This window comes from Anolis carolinensis, chromosome 5 (assembly GCF_035594765.1).
Source record: "Anolis carolinensis isolate JA03-04 chromosome 5, rAnoCar3.1.pri, whole genome shotgun sequence".
NCBI classification, from domain to species: Eukaryota; Metazoa; Chordata; class Lepidosauria; order Squamata; family Dactyloidae; genus Anolis; species Anolis carolinensis.
In genome coordinates, this window is record NC_085845.1 from 178523879 (window position 1) to 178545870 (window position 21992).

Below are 21992 nucleotides of genomic sequence, written 5' to 3' on the forward strand. Positions count from 1 at the left end.
TGATCAAGTGGTTCTTGGCCAAAAAAGTTTGGGAACCACTGGTGTTGATGCACCCTCAGATATTGGTAATATTTCAGAATCAAGTTCTACTCTCTTTTTTTGCCATCCTTCTTAAAAATATAAATTAAAATCAAATGGAAGAGTGTACAGACGAAGCTCAGACATTCCTATCAGATGCCAAGGCGTTGAGGACTGGAGTTCTTGATAACAAGGGGCTCAGGGTACAGCTGTTCATCCTGGAGAAGGAATGCAGATGGACCCCACTTGAACTGCCAGGGCTCAAGGCTATGGGATCCTGGGAGCTGCAGTTTGGAGAAGGCAGAGAAAGACTCTCCTCTCACTTCCACCACCATCACAAGCACGATTAGTGGCGATGAAGGAGAGGACCTTCTCGGTGGTGGCCCCCCGTTTCTGGGACACCCTCCCCAGGGAAATTAAGCAAGCCTCCACATTGTCCTCCTTTCGTAGGGACCCGAAAACCTGAATGTTCCAGCAAATGTTTGAGAATGACTAGTCCCTAGGCCCAGTCCCTTGGTAACCAGATAGTACTCTGTCCTGCACTTCATCTACTTCCCCAGCCCTTTGATATGCTGTTGCACTATCCAGAGCTGTAAGGGGGTGGGGGTGGGGTAGGGGGTTCACCCCCCCCCCCCGCGAAATTCTTCACGTTTTTTAAAAAAACTGGTTTACTCATGAATTTTAACTGATTAGCCAAATCCCCATGAGTGTCCACTGAAGTTTATCGATAGAGCCTGATTTCTAAATCATTTTGCGTTATGGAATTACTCTTCATGCTTCTCTAAAAAAAAAAAGTTTCAACACCCCCCTCCCCCATATTTTTTTTCTGGCTATGGTCTTGGCATTATCCCTTGCCCAGCCCCTTTTACAGATGACCATGTTAATTTGGTAATCTTGGCCATTGGTTTGCTGAACCTCTACTGCTGGAGCTACAATGATATGGGCTTTTAATGTTGTTATATTTATTTTATCATGTTTTAACGTGATTTTGTCTTTTTATGAGGCTTTCAGTTTTTGTTTATTTTGTTTGTTAAGTTAAATTAGGTTGTGTGAACTGTAGCCAAGGGGGGGGGGGTTAAGGGTTCAACCCCCCCCCCCCGAAAATGTTCAGGTTTTTTTTTAATAGTTTATTCGTGAATTTTAACTGGTTAACCAAATCCCCATGAGTGTCCACTGAAGTTTATGAATGGAGCCTGATTTCTAAATTACGTATTTTGCATTATAGACCTACTCTTCATGCTTCGCTAAAAAAAAAGTTTCAAACCTCCCCCTCCGCTCGATTTTTTTTCTGGCTATAGTCCTGGTTGTGCTATACCAGGGGTCCCCAAACTTTTTAAACAGGGGGCCGGTTCACGATCCTTCGGACCATTGGAGGGCCGGACTATAGTTGGCCACCGAGCAATAATAATAATAATAAATAACAACAACAACAATAAAAAAGAGTGTTGGCAGAGACCCTTTGGGCCATTGAGTCCAATCCCCTTCTGCCTTTGTGCACCGAAAGCACAAGCAAAGCACCCCTGACAGATGGCCACCCAGCCTCAATGTTAATAATAACAATAATAATAATAATAATAATAATAAGGGTTGGAAGAGACCCCTTGGGCCATTAAGTCCAACCCCCTTTTGCCTTTGTGCACCAAAAGTACTAGCAAAGCACCCCTGACATATGGCCACCCAGCCTCAATGTTAATAATAACAATAATAATAATGTGATTTTGTGATACGAAATCCAGCATATCTATCTTGTTTGCTGTGTCATACAATATAATAATAATAATAATGGTTGTAAGAGAAGAAGAGACCCCTTGGGTCATTTAGTCCAACCCCCTTCTGCCCTTGTGCCGTGGGGGCCAGATAAATAGCTTCGATGGGCCGCATCTGGCCCCCGGGCCATAGTTTGGGGACCCCTGTGCTATACTGTTGAAGGTATTTTTTTAATGTATTGTCTGTATAGTTTTCCTTCCGGAAATTGAATGTTTGCCTCTATGTTGGAAACCGCCCTGAGTCCCTGCGGGGAGATAGGGCGGTATACAAATCAAGCCAAGACCTGCTCCAACACGGAGCCCTGGCAGTTGATGTGGCGTCAAAGAGCATCCATTGCGCAATGTATCTGGCTGCCCCGGTGGAAGGAAGCAGGATCTTTGGCGGAGCGGAGAGGCCTTCTGTGCCTGTAAGGCTGCGCGAAAGAGAGCCCGCCCCTCGCTGGGAAAAGGGAGGAAGAAGAGGAGGAGGAGGATCCGCTACTCTCCGGGAGCGACGCCCTTCCCTTCCAAACCTCGGCCTCAAAGAGAAAGAGAGAGAGAGAAAGAAAAAGAGAATCACACAGAGACCGAGATAAAGAGAGAGACAGAGAAGAAAAAAGCAGGGCAGCAGGCTGGCTGGCATGGGACTGGCCGAGTCTCTCTGGAGGGTCTGTCCGGGCCTGGCCGGCAAAGGCAGAGACGGGGACCTGGAGGGAAAGCCCTGAAGGACACTAGCCGGGCTTCCCAAGGCAACAGGAGCCGGGCAAACGGGGCTCTTCCTTCCTTTGCCTCTCTCGAGGCTGCTCTCTGACAGCGGGAAGGAGGGGACGGAGGAGAGGGAGGAGGAGGAGGAGGCTGTGGCGTGCTGCTCTTCCTCCTCCCTCCTCCTCCTCGGGACCCCGGCTCTTCTCCACCCGTTCCTCCCCTCCAGCGGTGGCCCAATGCTTCTCTGCTCCGCAGCAGCTGAAGGGAGGGAACAGCTCTTCGGGGGCCTTTAGGAGGAGGAGGAGGAGAGAAAGGGTGGATGAGGCTGGCCTGAAGGGAGGGAGGGTCGCCCAGGCTCCTCCTCGGAGCGCCAAAGGCAGCAGATGGATGGGACCGGGCTGGAGGGCAGCTGCTGCTGGGCGGGAGAGGCTCCGCTTTGGGCTCGCCTGGGAGACGGAGACGACGAGGACGAGGAGGAAGGGGCTTCGGGAGCCACCATGGGCGAGCCCACGCGGGAGAGCCTGCCCTCGGCCGCCCCTCCGGAGGCCACGATGATGATGAAGAAGAAGCAGCAAGGGGTCAAGCGGCACCACCACAAGCACAACCTCAAGCACCGCTACGAGCTGCAGGAGACGCTGGGCAAAGGCACCTACGGCAAAGTCAAGCGCGCCACCGAGAGGTTCTCCGGGAGAGTGGTGAGGAAGGGCGCCCGGGGGTCGGGAACGGGTGGTGGTGTTGGGGCAAGACCGCCACGAATGGGTGGCTCTTCCAAGCTCCACGCTTTGAGTCTTCAGGGCAGGGCAGAAGAGGATGCCCTGAAGAAGGACTGGCACAATACACTCAAGAAGAAGTGGCAGGGTTATGCTTGAAGCCACCACGCCACAGGTGGAAAGGGGTCTGTAGGTAGGCAAGAGTGGTGAGGAAGGGCTGAGGGGCTCTTGGGAGGGGTGGCAGGACCTCCATGAATGGGTGGCTCTTCCAAGCTCCACGCTTTGAGTCTTCAGGGCATGGCAGAAGATGATGCCCTGAAGAAGGACTGGCACAATTTAGCCAAGAAGGAGTGACAGCAGGGTTAGGCTTGAAGGCACCAACCACACCACAGGTGGAAAGTGGTCTTTAGGTAGGCAAGAGTGGTGAGGAAGGGCTGCGGGGTTCTTGGGAAGGGTGGCAAGACCTCCATGAATGGGTGGCTCTTCCAAACTCCACACTTTGAGTCTTCAGGGCATGGCAGAAGAGGATGCCCTGAAGAAGGACTGGCACAATACACTCAAGAAGAAGTGGCAGGGTTAGGCTTGAAGGCACCAACCACACCACTGGTGGAAAGTGGTTCTTAAGTGGGCAACTCTGTCACTGCTTCTTGGATGTGCCTTCAGGTCTAACCTCATCACTACTTTTTGTGGCCATGTCTTGTGCCATCCAGTCTAACCATATCCCAACTATCTTTGTTGTGTTCTGACTTCAAGTCTAACCCTTCAAGTTATCTGTGGTGTTGTGCTGTGCCTTTAAGTCAGTGGTTCCCAACCTTTTTTAACCAGGGACTACTTTGACCAGGGTTCACTTAACCAGGGACCACTTTGACCAGGGACGAACCACTCCCCAATATTAGTACCAAAACTTTAGATTTGGTTTGGTTATTTGGGGTGCTGTTTCAAAAAACTGCATTGGATAGACCACATCAGCTCTAGTTTCTGATACAAAACATATGCCATCCAGTAGTCACCATCTGCTCACCCACAGAAAACCATATTTAATCATCTAGAGGTGATGTGATCTATCCAATGCAATTTTCTGAATCAGCACCCCAAATGACCCCAGGAACAGGTCTAAAAACGAAGACACCAAGAAAAATGTTTTTTTTTGGTTGGGCTGTTATTATTTGTAGCAGTAACAGTGAGGCCTTGGACCGTATTTTAGTTCTTGCTGACTACTGGTGGTCCATGGACCACAGGTAGGGAACCACTGCTTTAAGTCAAGCCCTGTCACTTCTTCATTGTTGCATTGTGCCCTGCCTTCAAGGGTGCATTTACACTAGACATGGGCAAATTATAATCTTCCAGGTGTTTTGGACTTCAATTCTCACAATTCCTAACAGCCGGTCCAAAACACCTGGAGGGCTGAAGTTTGCCCATGCCTGATCTACACTGTACAATGGACACACTTTAACTGCCATGGTTCAAAACTATGGGAGCCTGGGATTTGTAGTTTGGGGAGGCACCAACACTTTTGGCAGAGAAGACCAAAAGACCTTGTAAAACTACAACTCCCATAATTCCATAGCATGGAGCCATGGCAGTTAAAGTGCTGTTAAGCTGCATTCATCCTATAACACGGATACACCCCAACTCCTATCCTGTCACTACTTTATTGTGTTGTGCCTTTGAGTCTAAGCATGTCACTACTTAAAGTGTTGTGCCAAACTCTTCTTTAGGACATCTCCTTCTGGCCAGCCCAAACCTCAATGCTTGGGCATAGAAGGAACTCTATTTTTAGAGGTCTTTAAACATAAATGGGATGGGTACCTTCCAGGAGTTCCTTCAGTGTCTATTCCTGCATGGCCAGGGCTGAACTTCTGGTTCTTTCCAACTCTTCAAATCCTGTGTTTCTAACTCCCCCTCACCCTTCTCCAACCTAAAGATCCCCAGCTTTTCCTTTCTATATCTGCAGCCCTACTCTTGGCATCTTGGAAGATGTTCTGTAATCTCTTCCCACCTTCCTGTTCTGAGACTATAGCTACATGAGGGCTGTTTCTGCAGTCTGGAATCTCCCAAAGTATTTGAGTACAGATTTTTATTTTCAACTTCAGTCAATTTTAAGACGGAATGATGTGTTCTTATGGAATCCAGATGTTCGTTGCCTGGATTAGGATTGTGTTTTGTTTGTAAATTGGCATCACCCCTTTCCCTGCCCTCACTTCCGACCCTTTAGTATTTGCTCTAAACGTGAGCATGCCTTATTTTCCTGTAAGTCAATCAGAACAAGCCCTTCAGGTTAGATGTTTCTTTTAAAAACAAAGCACAACAATTTGTCGCTAGCTTCCCTGGCATGAACTTTACTGACCCCTATAAACAAACATATTGATGTTGCTGTTCTACCTCAGTGAGTTTTAGAGTCCACTTGGCTCATGTGCCAGCTAACAACAGTACTGATAACTACAGTGTGCTGTAATTCCAATCCAAACGTGTCCTTCTTTTGTTACAAGATTCCTTCACGGAACAGGATAACCTGCACTCAGCATGCATAGCTCATCGTGTAAGAAGCTGGAGGCATTGTTATTTTCTTTATTGCTGTGAATATATATTAGGAGGGCTATGTGCCAACAACATGCCTGGGCTCTGCATTTGAGTTTGCATACACTTTACAACCAAAACTTTAAAGCAGTGTACTTGGTTTGCTACAAGAAGAAAACATGGTTCTAAGTGACTTATATGTTTGCAATTACACTTTCCCTTGCTGTTGGCTTAGTTAACAAATATGCTGGGCCAGAGGCTCAAGGAAACAAGCAAATAAATAACAAAAGGGGAAAAGTGCCCAATGTGTGTGATGTGTATATATGTGGTATTTGGCAACTGAACCTACATATAAAGAGTTTTAGGCTTCCAATCATGAGAGTTACCAGCATGAAAACAGTCTCATTGCAATATAAAAACTGGAAAGTCTTTTTGTAGGCATGTCATACTATGTATCCTTTCATTTTATTAAACCATTAGGAGGATAGCTAGATAGAAAGCAGAGATGAATACACATGTTCAGTATGACAGCATGTCTTTTTATATAGTTCTGCCTGGGCGGTATCATATTTCATGCTCATCAAACTAGTAAAACCTCCAGGTTACATTATATATTATAATTGTACCATGCTAATCTTGTACACGAGAGACAGGATTTAAAGGTACACTAGATCCTGCCTTCGATCTGATTTGAATTGGATATGGAGCTTGTAACTTTGCGTAAGCTGTCAAGTACACATAATAGAGGGAAATGGAATGGATGACTACTTAAGCAGAAATTTCATACATGGTTAATTGACTATAAAACCACTGAAAATAGTGAGATTTACTGCAAAAGTTGCATTTATACCACAGTAGCAATTCTGTGCCTACTCCATCTACTGTACTTATTTCTAGGATAAAGAGGTTCACATTCTAGAAAGACATGACATGGCATTGGATCGTATTTTCTTAAACTGCACAGAGTGACATGCTTTTCTAAAAGCAAATTTATACCTATTTATGTTGCCTCATGTATCAGATAATTGGTTGCTTTAATTATGTGCCAGATACTGTATTTATTTCTTGAAATTTTTGCCTTTCCTCCTAGCCAACATATAGAACTTATCTTCCCCTTTGGCCACAAATGCCATAGAAAAGACAGGGAGGCAATGCAAAGGTTTTGAGCTGAGCATTGGCATTGAGACTGAGTTCATGAAGCTGTTTCCTTTCTTTGCTCTGTGTCTGTTCCCCTTAGTCACCAGCATTTATGGCATCACTAAAAGCTTTGAACAGAGAGTGTACTGTGGCCAGCAGAGGGGGTTCTTGGAGCTGTGTGACCTATTCCTATTGTGACTTCACACCAAATTGTCAAATGAAGAGATGTTAAGTATCAGAAACCCCAAGGTCACACTTCCACCTATGTCATTTGCTTGCTGTCATATTACCGAGTTAGGTAACCTTTTCTTACACAGCAGTACATAAATATTTTGAGCCTTGTAGCAACAGTATGCAAACCTGGAAACATCTCTGGTAGTCTGTCTCTTTGGAGCTGCTGCCACTAGAGCATCTTTCCATTAACATTTTTATTAATTAATGTTAATGGAAAGATACAGTAACAACAAAAGAGCAGAATACCAGAAATGCTTCCAGGTTTTGCATGCCATTGCATGAATATTTTTATTAATTAACTGCAATTTAGCTGTGCAGGATATTGCTATGGATAACTGCTATATAAAATATGAAACATTTAGCAGTGTCAGATACAGCATTGTGAGTTTTTTTTAAAATCTCAAATTGCTGTACTGTGGAATAGAGCCATGCCAGTTAAAACATACACACTAAAACTATACAAATGAGAGGATAATTTGCTTGATTGTGTCCTAGGGTGCATCTGCTCTATAGAATTGATGAAGCTTGAGACCAATGCAATGGAATCATGGGAGGTGTTCCTTTAAGGACTTTAGCCTTCTCTTCTAAAGAGTGCCTCACCAAACTACATATCCCATGATTCCATAGCATTGGAGTTTGGCTGTTAAAGTAGTTTCAAATTGCATTGATTCGATAATGTAGATGCACTCTTAATGACATCAACTAGTTTTAGCTGAAGTCAGATGCAAAGTTTGCAGTTTTAAAAGGAGTCTAGGGTTATAATTTATGTTCCACTCTACTTTCTGTTTCCCCCCTCTTCCAAATGTGCTTACATCAGGCCAGGGAAAATCCCAGCTGCAACATTGCACAAGTTTCTAAAATTAGAATCTAAGAATCTGAAATATTGTTTCAACTCTGCAAATGCTAGAGCCTAAAAGTTTAAGGCTTCAAGAAATCCAGGATACTTTTCCAGTCTTGGCTGTGAAACTCTGAGGTGGATTACTGATGTTATATTTAGTTTGTTGTTGGCAACACATTATTTAAACTTGTTTACTTAATAATACAGCAACTAGTGACTAGGTTATGCATTGAATCTGGGAATATAGCCACTGTCCTGGGATTTCCTCCATTCTAACCACTTGTCTCTTCAGAAGTCTATGCATTATGTTTGTGACAACAGAATTATTAATGGATGCCAGACATATTTTTAGCATTTTTCTTGTTCTATAATCTGCAAAAAGTCTATGAAGAAGAAGAATATAGATGAGAGATATAGTTTACCAGAAATGGTCACCGTGCTCTTTGGTTTGCTCATGCTGGTGGTTATAGCAGAAATGACAACTGGTAGCAAATTTAAAAAGTGGGCTTTTGTATAAGGCTGATGCGTTCTAGGAAAAATGTGGAAATATTCATTTATGTTCAAACAAATCTTTTTTTTTCATACACTTTACATTTTACCTGATTTTCTTTCATTAAGAGATTCTATAGCTTCTAATTATGTTTTAGAAGACATGATGGAGTCTTCAGCATCATGCGAGATACATAAAAAGGGACAAATTGAATGGATGCATGCTGTGAACCAGTAACTTGCTATTGTCTCATAGGTCTGTCTCTGGAAATAGGCTGATGTTGCACATGTTGAACATGTTATGGTTAACACCAACAAAAGGGCTGTGGCCTTATTGAGGAGGTTTCACAATGAACAAAAGCACCGCCTGTATGAGTAGCATTTCTATTTTCCTTCATAGCCCTCCAGTTGCTCATGCTCCTGATATATACTGGAAAAAATGTGGAAAATTTCATTCATGCTCAGATCAGTCAAACAAATCTTTCCTCATGTAGCATTTCACTTTTATCCTGGGTTCCCATATGATTTTAATGGGGAACAGTGCAGTCCTGTACAGAAATGTTTCCAGGAAAGGAAAGGACATAATTCATGCATTAAGAAGCACTTTCACTGTGTACTTGTTAAATAGCCTGAACATAATTTGTGGGCTGCTTGATCAAGAGATTCGTTAGTGAGTTCACATTATGCCTTTGTAAAATAAAATAAATGATTAAGTGTGTAACAACCAGTTTCACACTTGCCTTTATAACTATATTCTCGAATGCATGTGAATATATTCTTGTCCCTCTTGTAGATTTGATTAAAGGGTGAGGAGTAGTCTATGTTCATGTGTGCTGCATGCACATTTCTTCCCTATACATTTTGTATCTGGTTCCAGCTTTTAAAAATATCCTTCAACATCCATGTGATTGAAATACAATTTGCTTTTTAAAGATAACAAATGACAGAAAGAAGCAGTAGGATGGTGTAACAATAAGATCACATCCTGGTGCAAAGTGTCCACTTAGATGTTTTAGGATGATGAATGGAAGGAGGAGAAGGAGTGGAGGAGGAAGAGAGAACTAGAGAGGCTTGATATGGGAGAATAATGGTCGAGCTAAGAAGAGTTGGAGAGAGCAAATATTGGCTAAGGGAGCCTAAGTGGTACTCAAAAAGGAAGGTTTGGAAGATGGTGAGAAGAGTGATGAATGAGCTGCATTAGAATTCATTTACTTAGAATTGGAGTTATCAGTAGCAGAGCTCTAGAATTTGAGATTTGTTTATTGGTATATATTTATTGGCATATTTATTTATTGGAAAGGTTTGTTAGTGGTTGAATGGGTGGGTCTGTGTACAGTAGGCCTTCCACATTCACTCAGGTTTGGGGCATATGAAAGTAAGAAACGACAAATAAAAACACAATTTCCTAACTTGAGAGTCTCTAGTGGATACTGACATGCTGGAGTACCTCAAAAATCATAGAGGAACTATATTAATCAAATCCACGCATAATCATATCCGCAAAAGTCAAATCCACAAATGCAGAATGCTGTCTGTATATGTGAAGACTTACATATGCATATATATCAGTGGCCTGAAATCTTTGTAGTATGCTTGTGAGGGATTTTGTGGGCACTTATCTCAGGCCCTTCTCATTTTCCCTGTCTTCTCAGCATAAGGACACAGTGGCCTGCTCCATCCTTATTCAGAAAGGATAGAGTAGGAAGGCATGCAGCAGCTGAGAGCCCTTTGGAGTGCTCTCAGCCACAGCCTGTCTCACCCTCCTCCCAGCATAATGCCAAGAGGACAATCCGAAGATCGGGATAGGTGGATTGGGGCAGTTGCCACATGTCTCATTTTCCTCCCAGCATAAGGATGGGGTGAGTAACCTGAGGATGACCCTGGTCCTCCTGGCCCCACCCTCTTACATGCCCTCTCCCTTCTGGCCCAACCATCTCGGTCAGGCTCACAATGGTTGGCCCCAAGGCAAAAAAGTTTGCCCATGCCTGGTGTAGAGTATGTTCTGGTATGTGTTTTCAGACTTTTGGTTTGTAGCTTTTAGGGCCAGGAATTTTGACTGTGTGAAGTGAAATCCATAATGGAATGTAGTTCATAGTCTGCCAAGTTGCTCTCAACCAAAAGTATTATTGCATTGTAGTATGTTATTACTAACAGCTTCAAAACATCATTTGAGAAGAATCATAATAGAAGGGATATGTACCATTAATGTACTTTGTGTTCAGCCATGTGTGTGGGTTTTTTTTTATATATATCATTAGCGTCAAGATTAGGACATTATGTGTGGCATATGGAGAAGATTATATCTGAAAGAATATATAAAGTTGTTTTGGTACTATACATGCTGAATGAAGCTTTTGGGAACAAGCAGTTCTTGATAGAAATTGTTTATTCTTCACAGAATTCTAGTCGTACATTTCTTGTAATGATACAATGTATATAGCCAAAGTTGCTTTACTCTTTTTTTTAAACAGATGTGAATATTTCCTGTTTCCATTTACCATTACGATTTTTTGAAAAAACTCTCTTATTACTATATATTATTATGGAACAAAACTACAAAGTGAGATAAGTGCATCTGTGCAGTCTTTGATGACCAGTTCAATAAAACCAGAAGTGTATTCAGGGTTTTCATTTATGTGTTCTCCTCCTGTTGTTTCCTGAACTCAACTTCTGCAATCAAGCATAGGATTCTCATATTGTTTTGCCCACATGAAAGCCCTGAACATCTGTAAGTTATAGTTTGTGAAGTATCTGCTTTTAAACAGCACATATTTATCACCATGTCTGCACAGACAGCACTGTACTTTGTATAAATTAGGAGATCCCAGACATTGAACACTAGGGGGCTGGGTGAGATATTCCTTGGGAGTATTATGGTTGCCCATAATACTGATCAAATATCCTGGATTCGTATCAAAAATTCCAAATGTTAAATACATATAGAGGCCCTTCAGTAACCTTTAGTTAACAATTTAAAGCGAGGGGGTGGTTGCCTCCATGCAGCAAGCTAAGTACAAAGCTCTTTAATGTTCAGATTAAAAGAAACCAGCATATGTACCAATTGTCCATAAAATATGTTCATGTTATTTAATATTTGTGATATCTCAAATATCCAGAGGATGAACATTTATTACTAGCTTTGATGTCTGGCACAAAGCAAATCTGTAACATGCTCACTGGTTCAAGATTGGATACAAGCCCTAAATCTAGTACAAATGTGGTTACTTGGGTTTGTTCTTATACTTTTGGAGAACTAAAATATGTTTTTGATTGATTACTTTTTAATTTTTTTTAGATGGCAGCTATAGAAAATGGGATAAGGGTGGAAAGTTGCCTGGAGACAATGTAATACAGTGGGTAAAGTGTTGGTTGGGGGCTGAAGAGATCCATGATCAATCTCCTCATGAGCCATGACACTCACTCTGTGGCCTTGGGCCAGCTAATCTCTCTCAAACTGGCTCTATAGCATTGTTATGAGGATAAAGTGGAAAGGAGGAGAACCATGTGCATTTCCATGTTTTCTTCAGAGAAATGCCAAGTTTAGAAGGCAACCGTTCAATAATTCATACCTAAGATTAGAATGAAAGAACACAGTCCAAAACTTGGGTTTCTACACTGGGAATCTTAACATCTCCATCTTGGCGAGTGTATGCAGAAAATATATGATTTGTGTCTTCCTGGCTATTTAGATTTTTATTGAAACAAGAGTAGTTAAGAGTTGTTTGGGCTCATGATTTCTGTGTGTATGGATACAGATGCTTTCCTTGGACATTCACGAAATTAGATATGTTGAGAATGAGTTTCATTTGACAAGTTTGCAGGTTGTCCTTGGGTTGTTTCTGTTTATGGAAACATTGTAGGACCAGTGCTGATAGTAACTCAGAGGGCGAAGAGTAAAAGGGTACGGATTGGAACAGTTGCTGCTGTTTAGTTCTTTTTAAAAATAGGTTGCTATTGCTAACATCTTGCATGCAAGCCAATAAAGTGACCTGGCATTAGGATGAAGTATCATCTTTTTTTACCTATTGGATGTTTCATTATTGTTGACAGTAAGCATATAGCAACATAAATGTTTTCAGCTTTCTAGGCTGCTATCCCTCAAAATACTTCCAGGGATGTCATCTCCTTGTTTGCTCTCTCCATATTTCTCTGTTCTGCTGTTCATGGGAGGTCCCCATTGTATTATGAAAGCAGCTGGGTGATTTTGAGGTCATGGCGTTGTTGGAAGAATAATGTGGCCAGGTATGCTGACTTAAGGTCATTGCAGGAAAGGTGGGATATAAATGTAATTAACAACTAAATTAAGGGCTTGAGTTTTAACAGAATGAAATACAGTGTTCCCTCACTTATCGCAGGGATTAGGTTCCAGGACCACCCGCAATAAGTGAAAATCCACAAAGTAGGGACACTATATCTATTTTAATATTTATACATTATTTTAGTAGTTATACACTATTTTAAGTCTTTATCAACCAATCGTGTGTTGATAAATCGCCTCCTTCTCCTCCTGTTGCCGCTTGGGGTCCTTTTCTCTCCCTTTGGCTTTTCCTTCCTCCCTTTCTTAGGCTGTACATTGTAATTTTTTATCATTTATAATAGTCTTTTAGAGTTTATTGAAAAACAGTGAATCCGCAGAAAGTGAACCGCGAAGTAGCGAGGGAACACTGTAGATATACCTATATATGTAGGTGATGTAGATATACATTAAATGAGTGTGAGATGGGTGTCACTTTTTTTCTGTGTCAGGAGCGACTTGAGAAATTGCAAGTCACTTCTGGTGTAAGAGAATTGGCTTTCTGCAAGGATGCTGCCCAGGGGATGCCCGGATGTTTTACCATCCTGTGGGATGGGAAGCTGGAGCTGACAGATGGGAGCTCACCCCACTCCCTTTTGGTCAGCAGTCCTGCCGGCACAAGGGTTTAACCCATTGCGCCACCACAATGGATGTCATGAGAAAGAGAGATTTGGAAGTAGAACTCTTATATGTTATCATTGGAACAAATAACTGTCCTTATATTTCAGTTCCCAGCTGTAATGTAATACCAATAATTTACCTCACATAGTTACTGTGAGGATGAATGGGATTAACAGCAATAACTCATCATGTAATGTTACTTGATTTCCTTCAGGCTTCTTCCGATGGAAAGAAATCTGTCACCATGCACATTATGGATTTATCTGTCTTGGACATCCTCAGGAGAGGGAAAACAGGAAATTGCTTTCTTGGTGGTGCCTTTTGAGTCAAATTCTGCACCTAGTTGCAGTGATCCCATTACTTTAGAATTGGGCCCATTGCTTCAGTGGAAAGAATTTTTTAAAACAGAAAAAACCCCAGCTTAATGACACACTTGAAAGCAGTCTGTGTTATTGTCTGTTGAGCAAATCTTGTGCTTTATGAACTGGCTGATCATAAAGGCAACATAAATCATATAAAGCATTCTCATTTGCTCTTTGTGCTTTTTGCAGATGGAGCTCATAGAGCAGAAATGCAGTCAGATGTCTGCTCCAGGATATTTTAGCTGAACTGTATGAGTCCATTAAACAAATGTAATGGCTTTTTGGAAAGGGTTGCTATGCATTAGAAACCAAATGTTTTACACAGAGAACATCTGGGAAGTATGGGTGTTTGTATGTGTACACAGCACATTGGAAAATAGCTTTATTGAGCTCAGCTGGGTGGTTGCTTGGGATGAGGTTGTAGGATATGACAGTACAGTTGTTGTAAGGAATACTTTATTTGAAGTATGGCCATCAAATTAATGTTTGGCACAGGAGCCAGCATCTTTGTTTCATTGTGCGTACAAATTCTTCTCATTATCATTCCAGCAAAACCTGCTATGACATTTAATATCCTGTTATATAAGCTAATTCAAACACTGCCATGCGTTTAAATTGGTATGTGCATTGAAAAGCACATGTCAGTAGTTAAAGAAACCAAAAGAGGGATGCTAAGATTGGGTTATCAAATGCAACCAAAGAATTTACACTGTGAATTTTGTTAATTTATTGTATTGGAAGCTATCGCCATTATTTATTGCCCTTTTCCTGTGTGCTCATAAGGAGAATGTTAATTGCATGGAAATGCATGTTCTGTCAGAGTCTATGGAAATAATAAAATGTGTTGTAACTCCATTAAATATAAATGGATTTGGTTTCATTTTAGCTGAGCTTGGGGCTTACTCTTTCTTTCTAGGAAACAGGGCTGATTAATTCATGTGGAAAAAATGTCTAAACCATTCTCTTGCTAGGTTGCTGATTTTAGCATTAAATTAGTTTTGCCGTTTATGCTGAGTCTCCAATTAGTGGGACGTTGTTCTGAGTTCCTCTTCTAGCTGCCTCTTCTAGGATAATTTAAATGAAAACAAAGACGTTAAAGAGGGCTAGCTCAGGCGGAGGCTGGCTCATTCCCATGCAGTGGAGGAGCTCACATTGCGCAACCTCGCTTTAAAATACTTTCCCCCAGTATGACATGATTTGTGGTATTTGTTAAAACGAGATTCTGGCTGGAATGGTCAGAGCCGGGGATTGTTCTGCACTCAGGGGAAGGTGGTATATCCAAGTCTGTGTTAAGGCAATTGGCAGGTTGAAGCAGGAAGACTGAATTGCTGCTGTTGTTCTGCCTGGCTTTGTATGGAGTGGGAGGGAAGGATTGGCAAAAAGATCTGAAGCATTGGAAGACTGACTCCCCTTGTTCTGTTAATCTTGGCCTTGCTATATGCTGCAAAAGGTAATTCTGGGCTGTCCCCATACCCCATACCCTCCGGTCTTATGCCAGTCACAGTATTTTTATGGTTGTTCTGGTACTGCCTGCCTGATATTTTAAAGGAGCAACATAAGGTTCCCTTTGAGCTGTAGTTTTCTCCTATCTGGTGGGTGTAGGAAGGATAGGAAACTATTATCTGAACAGAACTTTCTTCCTCAGTAGCGCTTCTAAAAATATCCACAAGGATTAGTATAATCTGTCAAAGCTAACAACAAAAATCCATGGCCTGCAGATAGTGGTTCATGTCTGCGACCAGGTCTAATAGAGCAAGATAGCAGACTGTTAACACAGTAAAAGTGGACTGTACAACTTTGAGGTACAGATGGGGATGCTGGCATAATTGTTTAACCCATTTATATGCTGTTTTGAATAAAGAATTCAAGTTAGTTTGCAAATTTTAAATGCAAGAAATGAAACAACATTAATCAAAATAAGTAGCAGAGAAAAGCACTATCAATAGATGGAGGCTTTAAAATATTTAAAATATTGAAGCTGTTTTAAAAATTCTAGGAACATACATAGTTGGGAAACTGGGAATACCAGTACCAAAAAGCTATTGTCACTTCAGTAGTGTTTTGTTGCATCTATCAACCAGATATGTGTTAAAGCAGTGGTTCCCAACCTTTTTTTGACCAGGGACCACTTTGACCATGGACCTCTCTCCAACATTACTAGCAAAAGGGATTACAAATCAGTTTTTGGTCAACTTTAGATTCAGTCTGGTTATTTAAGGTGCTGATTCAGAAAATTGCATTGAATAGACCACATTAGCTCTAGTTTCTTATACAGAACATATGCCATCCAGTAGACGCCATCTGCTCGCCCACCGAAAACAATCTAGAGCTAATGTGGTCTATCCAATACAATTTTCTGAATCATCACCCCAAATATCCCCAGGAACAGGCCTAAAAAGGAAGACACCAAGGCGCCCCCACTTCCAGTCACCACATGGAATGGCTCTGCTCAGGGGGAGAGAGGAAGAAGAGGAGAAGCAGCAGTCAGAAGGCTTGTTGTCGTGCCTTTTATAGGTAGTCAGCCTCTCCCCTCCCGACATCCCCATTGCCTCAGCACTATAAGAGGGTTTCGCGAGACCAGTTGCTCTTGTTGCAATGGTGTAGTAATGGTGAGGTCGCAAACCACATTTTATTTCTTGGGGACCACTGGTGGTCCATGGAGCACAGGTTGGGAACCACTGTGTTAAAGGAAAACCAGTCACTAGGGATCTCACAAAATTACTTCTTCTTTTCTTATGTTAACTCTTTATTCCTTGAATTAGAAATCAATTTTCTTATGTAAAGTTATCATGGCTGGCATGTACCACTTATTTAGAGAGGTGCATTTTAAGTTTTGGCAAGCATTACAAGCTCTTTGTTGCTGTTAATTGCCATCATAGTTGTCAGGACCCTGGCTGCAGAGCACCAATAACCTTACACAGAGGCCAGTCTCTATCTAATATCTTTATTAAAGAAATATATAAAATCAATAAAAACAAGTGAAGAATATAGTTCAGAAGCAGACCTTTCAGATGAGGTCAAATATAGTCCAGAAATGTATTGTCCAATATAAGATATTAGAGTTCAAAGTTTTAATCCACTTGACCGAAACACACACTTTGCCAAGCAATAGTGTGGGGAAATAACAGAGTCTTTAAAGTCCAATGAAGCTTGACAACAAGGCTGGAAATAAACTTGATTCTTGGCTAGATCCGTGACTGAAGACGAGGCTAACATGAAGCATGAAACAGAGTCCGTGGTAAAACCGTGAGACAGGGTAAGGCTTGAAGCTTGATCCGGGAAGCAAGGAACTGGGATTACGAAGTCCACACACGATCTCTCTCCTCAAGCTGATCAATTGACTCCGCAAAGAATCCCTCGTGCCAAACACCTATATTGGGTCTCGTTTTCCCGCCAACAGAACTCTTTCCCTAGAGAACGGGAAGCGAAACCCAACTCTGTCCAGATGTGTGACTCCTTAGAATTTCCCAAGGGAAGCAGACCTAATCAGCTTGATGTTTGGCAGCTAAGCGTAAACTCCTCCGTTGGGCCTCTCTGACTCCCCTTTCTCTGGAATAAGATTCTTTTCTGGGAAACGGTGGGGAGTTCTGCCCAAGGCCTGTTTGGCTGAATTCTTGAGGGCAAACATCAACATCCTGCAGGTGAAGAGACTCCGGCTCTTGCTGAACCGGCGAAAACCCCATGTTTTCCTCTTCGTCTGTCACAATAGTACTAGGAACAGGACTACAAGGCCCATGAGTCCTCACAATAGTTGACTTTGATTTATAGCAGCCCTAGGAATGAGAGATCTCCAAAGAGTCAACAGCCTTGCTCAGGTCTTGTAAACTCAAGGCTGTGATGTCTTTGATTGAGTCCATCAATCTGTAATATGGTCTTCTTTTCCTACTGCATTTCACTTTACAAAGCATTCATGTCTTTCCTAATGAGTCTTGTCCAAAGTAGGATAGTCTTCATTTTAATTTTGGCTTCTAGAGAAGGTTCAGGCTTGATTTGATTTGCTCAAAAAAGACCCACTTATTTGTCTTTTGAAATAGTTCTCGACACTAGGCTCAAAATCACCCTACTATGTTTCAATATGCCTCAAGAGTAAGTGTAGGTTGTTGGTGAAATACATGGGATGTTTTTCTCATAATTTTTCTTGTCAGTGAACTGAACCAACTTCTTGTTGTCTAAATGACTTTGTATTTGAAGATACTTCTGTGAGTGAAGGATTATGATGCACATTCTGCTGACAAAGCTGCTTTAAGATAGCTGCAGCTTGTGAAACCTTTAAGTGGCTAACACTGGCCTTGAGCCACAGCTGACACTTTCTTGCTGGCTGTTTGGGAGCATGTTCTCCCTTGTGTTTCATTTTTTCTTTCTTATTTCCTTATCTGTGTTTGCACAAAATGCTGATGCAGACCTCCCCAGAGTCCTGTCCTTTCATTTGTAGGTAGGCATGTTGATGCACACTACTTAAATCTCCTCCTTCCCGAAGAAGTGTCTATGGCTAACCCATAATTTACCATACATACTCATGTATGTTGAGCTCATGTGTTAGTTGAGGGAAAGCTTTGGGGCCAAAACTATAGATTTTGATATAATCTGAGTGTAAGTCAAGGGTCATTCCATGGCCTCTGGGGGCCAGATGTCTCTGGCAGTGACTATTTTCCCACCCAGGCTTTCAAAAAAGCCAGAAGCAGTTCAGTGCCAGAGTAGAAGGACTTGAAGTTCTTTTAAATTCTCCTTGGGAAGACTAGGCTCTCATCTTCTAAGGCAGTGGTTCTCAACCCAGGTGTTTTGGCCTACAATTCCCAGAAATCCCAGCCAGTTTACTAGCTGTTAGGATTTCTGGGAGTTGAAGGCCAAAACATTTGGGGACCCACAGGTTGAGAACCACTGTTCTGAGTGTCCTTCCAGACAGGCCCTATATCCCAGGATCTCATCCCAGGTTTTCCACTTTAAACTGGATTATATGAGTCCGCACTGCCAGATAATCTGGGATAAACAAAAAATCTGGGATCAAATCCTGAGATATAGGGCCTGTCAGGAAGGCCTCTAATACTCTACTTGGAAAACAGGATGGTTCCTTCTTTTTATAAGTGATAAGGTATGTATTTGCATTGATCCTGGATAAGTCGAACCAGGTTTTTGGGGTCAAACCTATTGCCTAAAATGTCTTTATGCATGAGTATATACAGTAATAAGGTTTAATAAGTGTAGTGTTATACAGAACCAGGGATTCCAGCTTGTTGCTTCTCTGACTAACCAAACTTTAATGTCATGTTTTGAAGCTGACTTCCAGATCTAATCTTGTCAGAGAAGCAACAAACCAGGTTTGGATGTAAGACTTAGCTATTCCACCTTAGTAAGCCTAGGCTAATTTAGTTATTTTGCCTTGCATGGACAATCGGTCAGCATGCACTATAAGCCATTATTTTGAGGAGTTCTGTTCTGGCTTAGTGTTTTATGCATACAGTCATTATGATAATAGTTATATGATGGATAAAAAACCAAAGCTATGGATTTTTTTTAACATTTGGAGAAAATTGTGCAGCAGTTACGTAAATCAGAACAGAGTGATCCTCGAGCATTGAGTTCTTAATTTTTTCTTATTTGTAGTAGCTAGTTTTTTGTGCTTAAATGTGTTAGGATCTTAGGTATGTTAGGCTGTGACACTTCTTTTTTTATGTGTGACATCCTTTCCTCTTGAAAACGGATGGGTAGCAACCAAAGATGTGCAGCAGCATCTTCCAGCATACTTGTATAGAGTTGTTGTATGTCTTTCGGGCTGTGTGGCCATGTTCCCGAAGCATTCTCTCCTGACGTTTCGCCCACATCTATGGCAGGCATCCTCAGAGGTTGTGAGGTACCTCACAACCTCTGAGGATGCCTGCCATAGATGTGGGCGAAACGTCAGGAGAGAATGCTTCGGGAACATGGCCACACAGCCCGAAAGACATACAACAACCCTGTGATCCCGGCCATGAAAGCCTTCGACAACATACTTGTATAGAGTTGAAATGCATAGCTATGTTACTCTATTTCAGCACAACATGACATAACAAAATCTTGTAGCACTTTTTGAGAACAACTGAGAGAAAGAAATGTGTAGCATATGACCTCTTTGACTCTGGTCCACTTCATCAGATGTATCAGATACATCATTTTGCCAAGTGAGCATGGTGTTATCTGTAAGATGCTATCTGAAGAGATAGTGGCCGTACACACATCTTTATTCAAACAAGGCATATTCCATCCAAATTGTGTGAAAAGCTATACAAAGGGTACAGCCCCATAACAGTTAAACTTATCCTAATTTTATTTTATGTGACAGGGTTTCTGTTTATGTAAAGTTTTGGGTATTCTTCAGAATCCTGTATGTACAACAAGAGGTTTCTTGTACAAATCTGGATTCATACAGATGTGACATTCTTTTGTTTGATATAATGAATGGCTTATGACACTTTTTGTATTGCTGGATTGAATCTTTTTGTTTGTAAAGTACTCCCAAAATAACAATTTTAGATACATGTGATAAATGATAAAGAGTTACTTTCAAAAGAAAATCTATGAAAATGACTCAGTTAATTTTGGGACCCTGTAACTAGTTTTTAAATAACTTTCCAAGCTTTGTTGCATGTTTGATGTGAAGTCAAAATGAGGTTGGATATGCTGTAACCCATTCCAAGACCTTGTGATCTTGTGGAACAAATACATAGACTGGGTATTACTATATGACATCAGAGTAAAAAAAATCGTAGCAAGATTTCTTGCACATCAGTGAATTACCACACAGAAAATATATTGAAAATTGATGTAGTCTAGTAGCTAAGAGACTAATTGCTATTTGGAAACTCCCTGAGGTGCATCTCATTTACATATTGAATGGATTAAATAGCCTAAGGCATGTGGCTCTCTACTTCAATTATCTTGTCTGCAATAAGGGATAATATTCCTAATTTAACACACAGGGATGTTTTGAAGATTTCAGCTAAGCATATTTCAGAGGAAGTAACTAGCAAATTATCTCTGAGTATTCCTTGCTTATAAAAAAAAACCACTTTTCCTCCTTTCAGTCTTGATTCAGACTATTGATATTCCTCTAATATCATTGGGAATTATCTTCATATATCTATCTTCAAGGTCCTAAACCCAACTGTAGCATTAAACGTTCAGGATATGAAGATGCAAATGTCATATTTTTTCAGTTGCATATTTTAGAGTGCAGGCTTTTCATTGTTGTTTTTACTAAAATCCAGGAAGTTTACAACATTGTTACTCTTGGGTGAGATAATATTTCAGATGCTGGTCTTTATTACTAAATACTTTTGTGTTGATGTATATAGCATTGCTTTGTCTACAGGGAGCTGGCCTCAGGCTTCCAAATTTATATGCCATAAATTAGGATAAAACAATCACAGACTGAAGACTGCTGTTGAATTTCAGCCAGTGATTAGAGTTTGACGGAATGGATTAGGTGCTTATTGTTCACTGAGAATCTATCATATGTACTAGAAGAACTCATGTTTATTTACATACTATTTTCATGAATTATTTACATAAATCCTGCCTGAAACCTGAAGAACTATTACTAGTCAGAGTTGATGATACCAGGATAGATGGACCAATGCTCTGATGCAGTACAATTGGTCTGTTTTGTATCTTGATAGGGTTTTTTTTTAAAGATAAGGCTCTGTCCTAATAGAGTTACTTGGAATCAACTGAAACATCAAGTGGAGTTATCTTTAAAAGTTAACATATAATTGCTTTCATTCTAAATGCTAAATTACAGTATTATTAGTCAACTCAAGAGGATGTTCTATGGGGGGGGGGGGGGGGAGAGAAATGCCAACCTCCATTCACACAGCAGTATATGGCAAATACTAAACAATGAGAGGATGTAATTCTGGCAAGCGGTACAGTGTTCAGGAAATACGCATACAAATCCTGTAGCCCCATAAAGGTGAGAACAGAGGGTAGGAAGGGTGTTGCATATATACTCCCATCTTTCGGCTTATGTAAGCGAAACATGAATCCATTATTTTTATTGCTTGGTTTGACTTCACAGTTTGGCTTTTCAATTTGTGCATAATAGCGAGGATGAAAGTCTCCTTATTCAGTCCCTAATTCCTCTTCTGTTGCTGAGTCACCAGTGTTGATAAGATAATGTTCCTTACAGCCAGGCAAATTGGCAATGCAAAACTGAAACACATCCTAGTTCTCAGGAGAAGCGCACAATATATCAGCTTATGCAGATAAAACATGGGTTTGACATTTATCATGTATTACATACCATTTGGTGTCTGAGAGGAGAGGTTTCTCCCATTTCCTTTTCCTTTT

General features: G+C 41.3%; 1 protein-coding gene across 1 annotated transcript in view; it reads left to right on the top strand.

Annotated features, from left to right (window-relative positions):
* The first annotated feature begins 2218 nt into the window (after window positions 1–2218).
* nuak1 (NUAK family kinase 1) overlaps window positions 2219–21992 on the top strand; it is a 63811-nt gene continuing 44037 nt past the window's right edge. Inside the window, exon 1 of the mRNA XM_003220888.4 lies at window positions 2219–3163. Coding sequence (XP_003220936.2) covers window positions 2852–3163 — 312 coding nt within the window. The 5' untranslated portion in view covers window positions 2219–2851. The remainder of the gene's footprint in view (window positions 3164–21992) is intronic.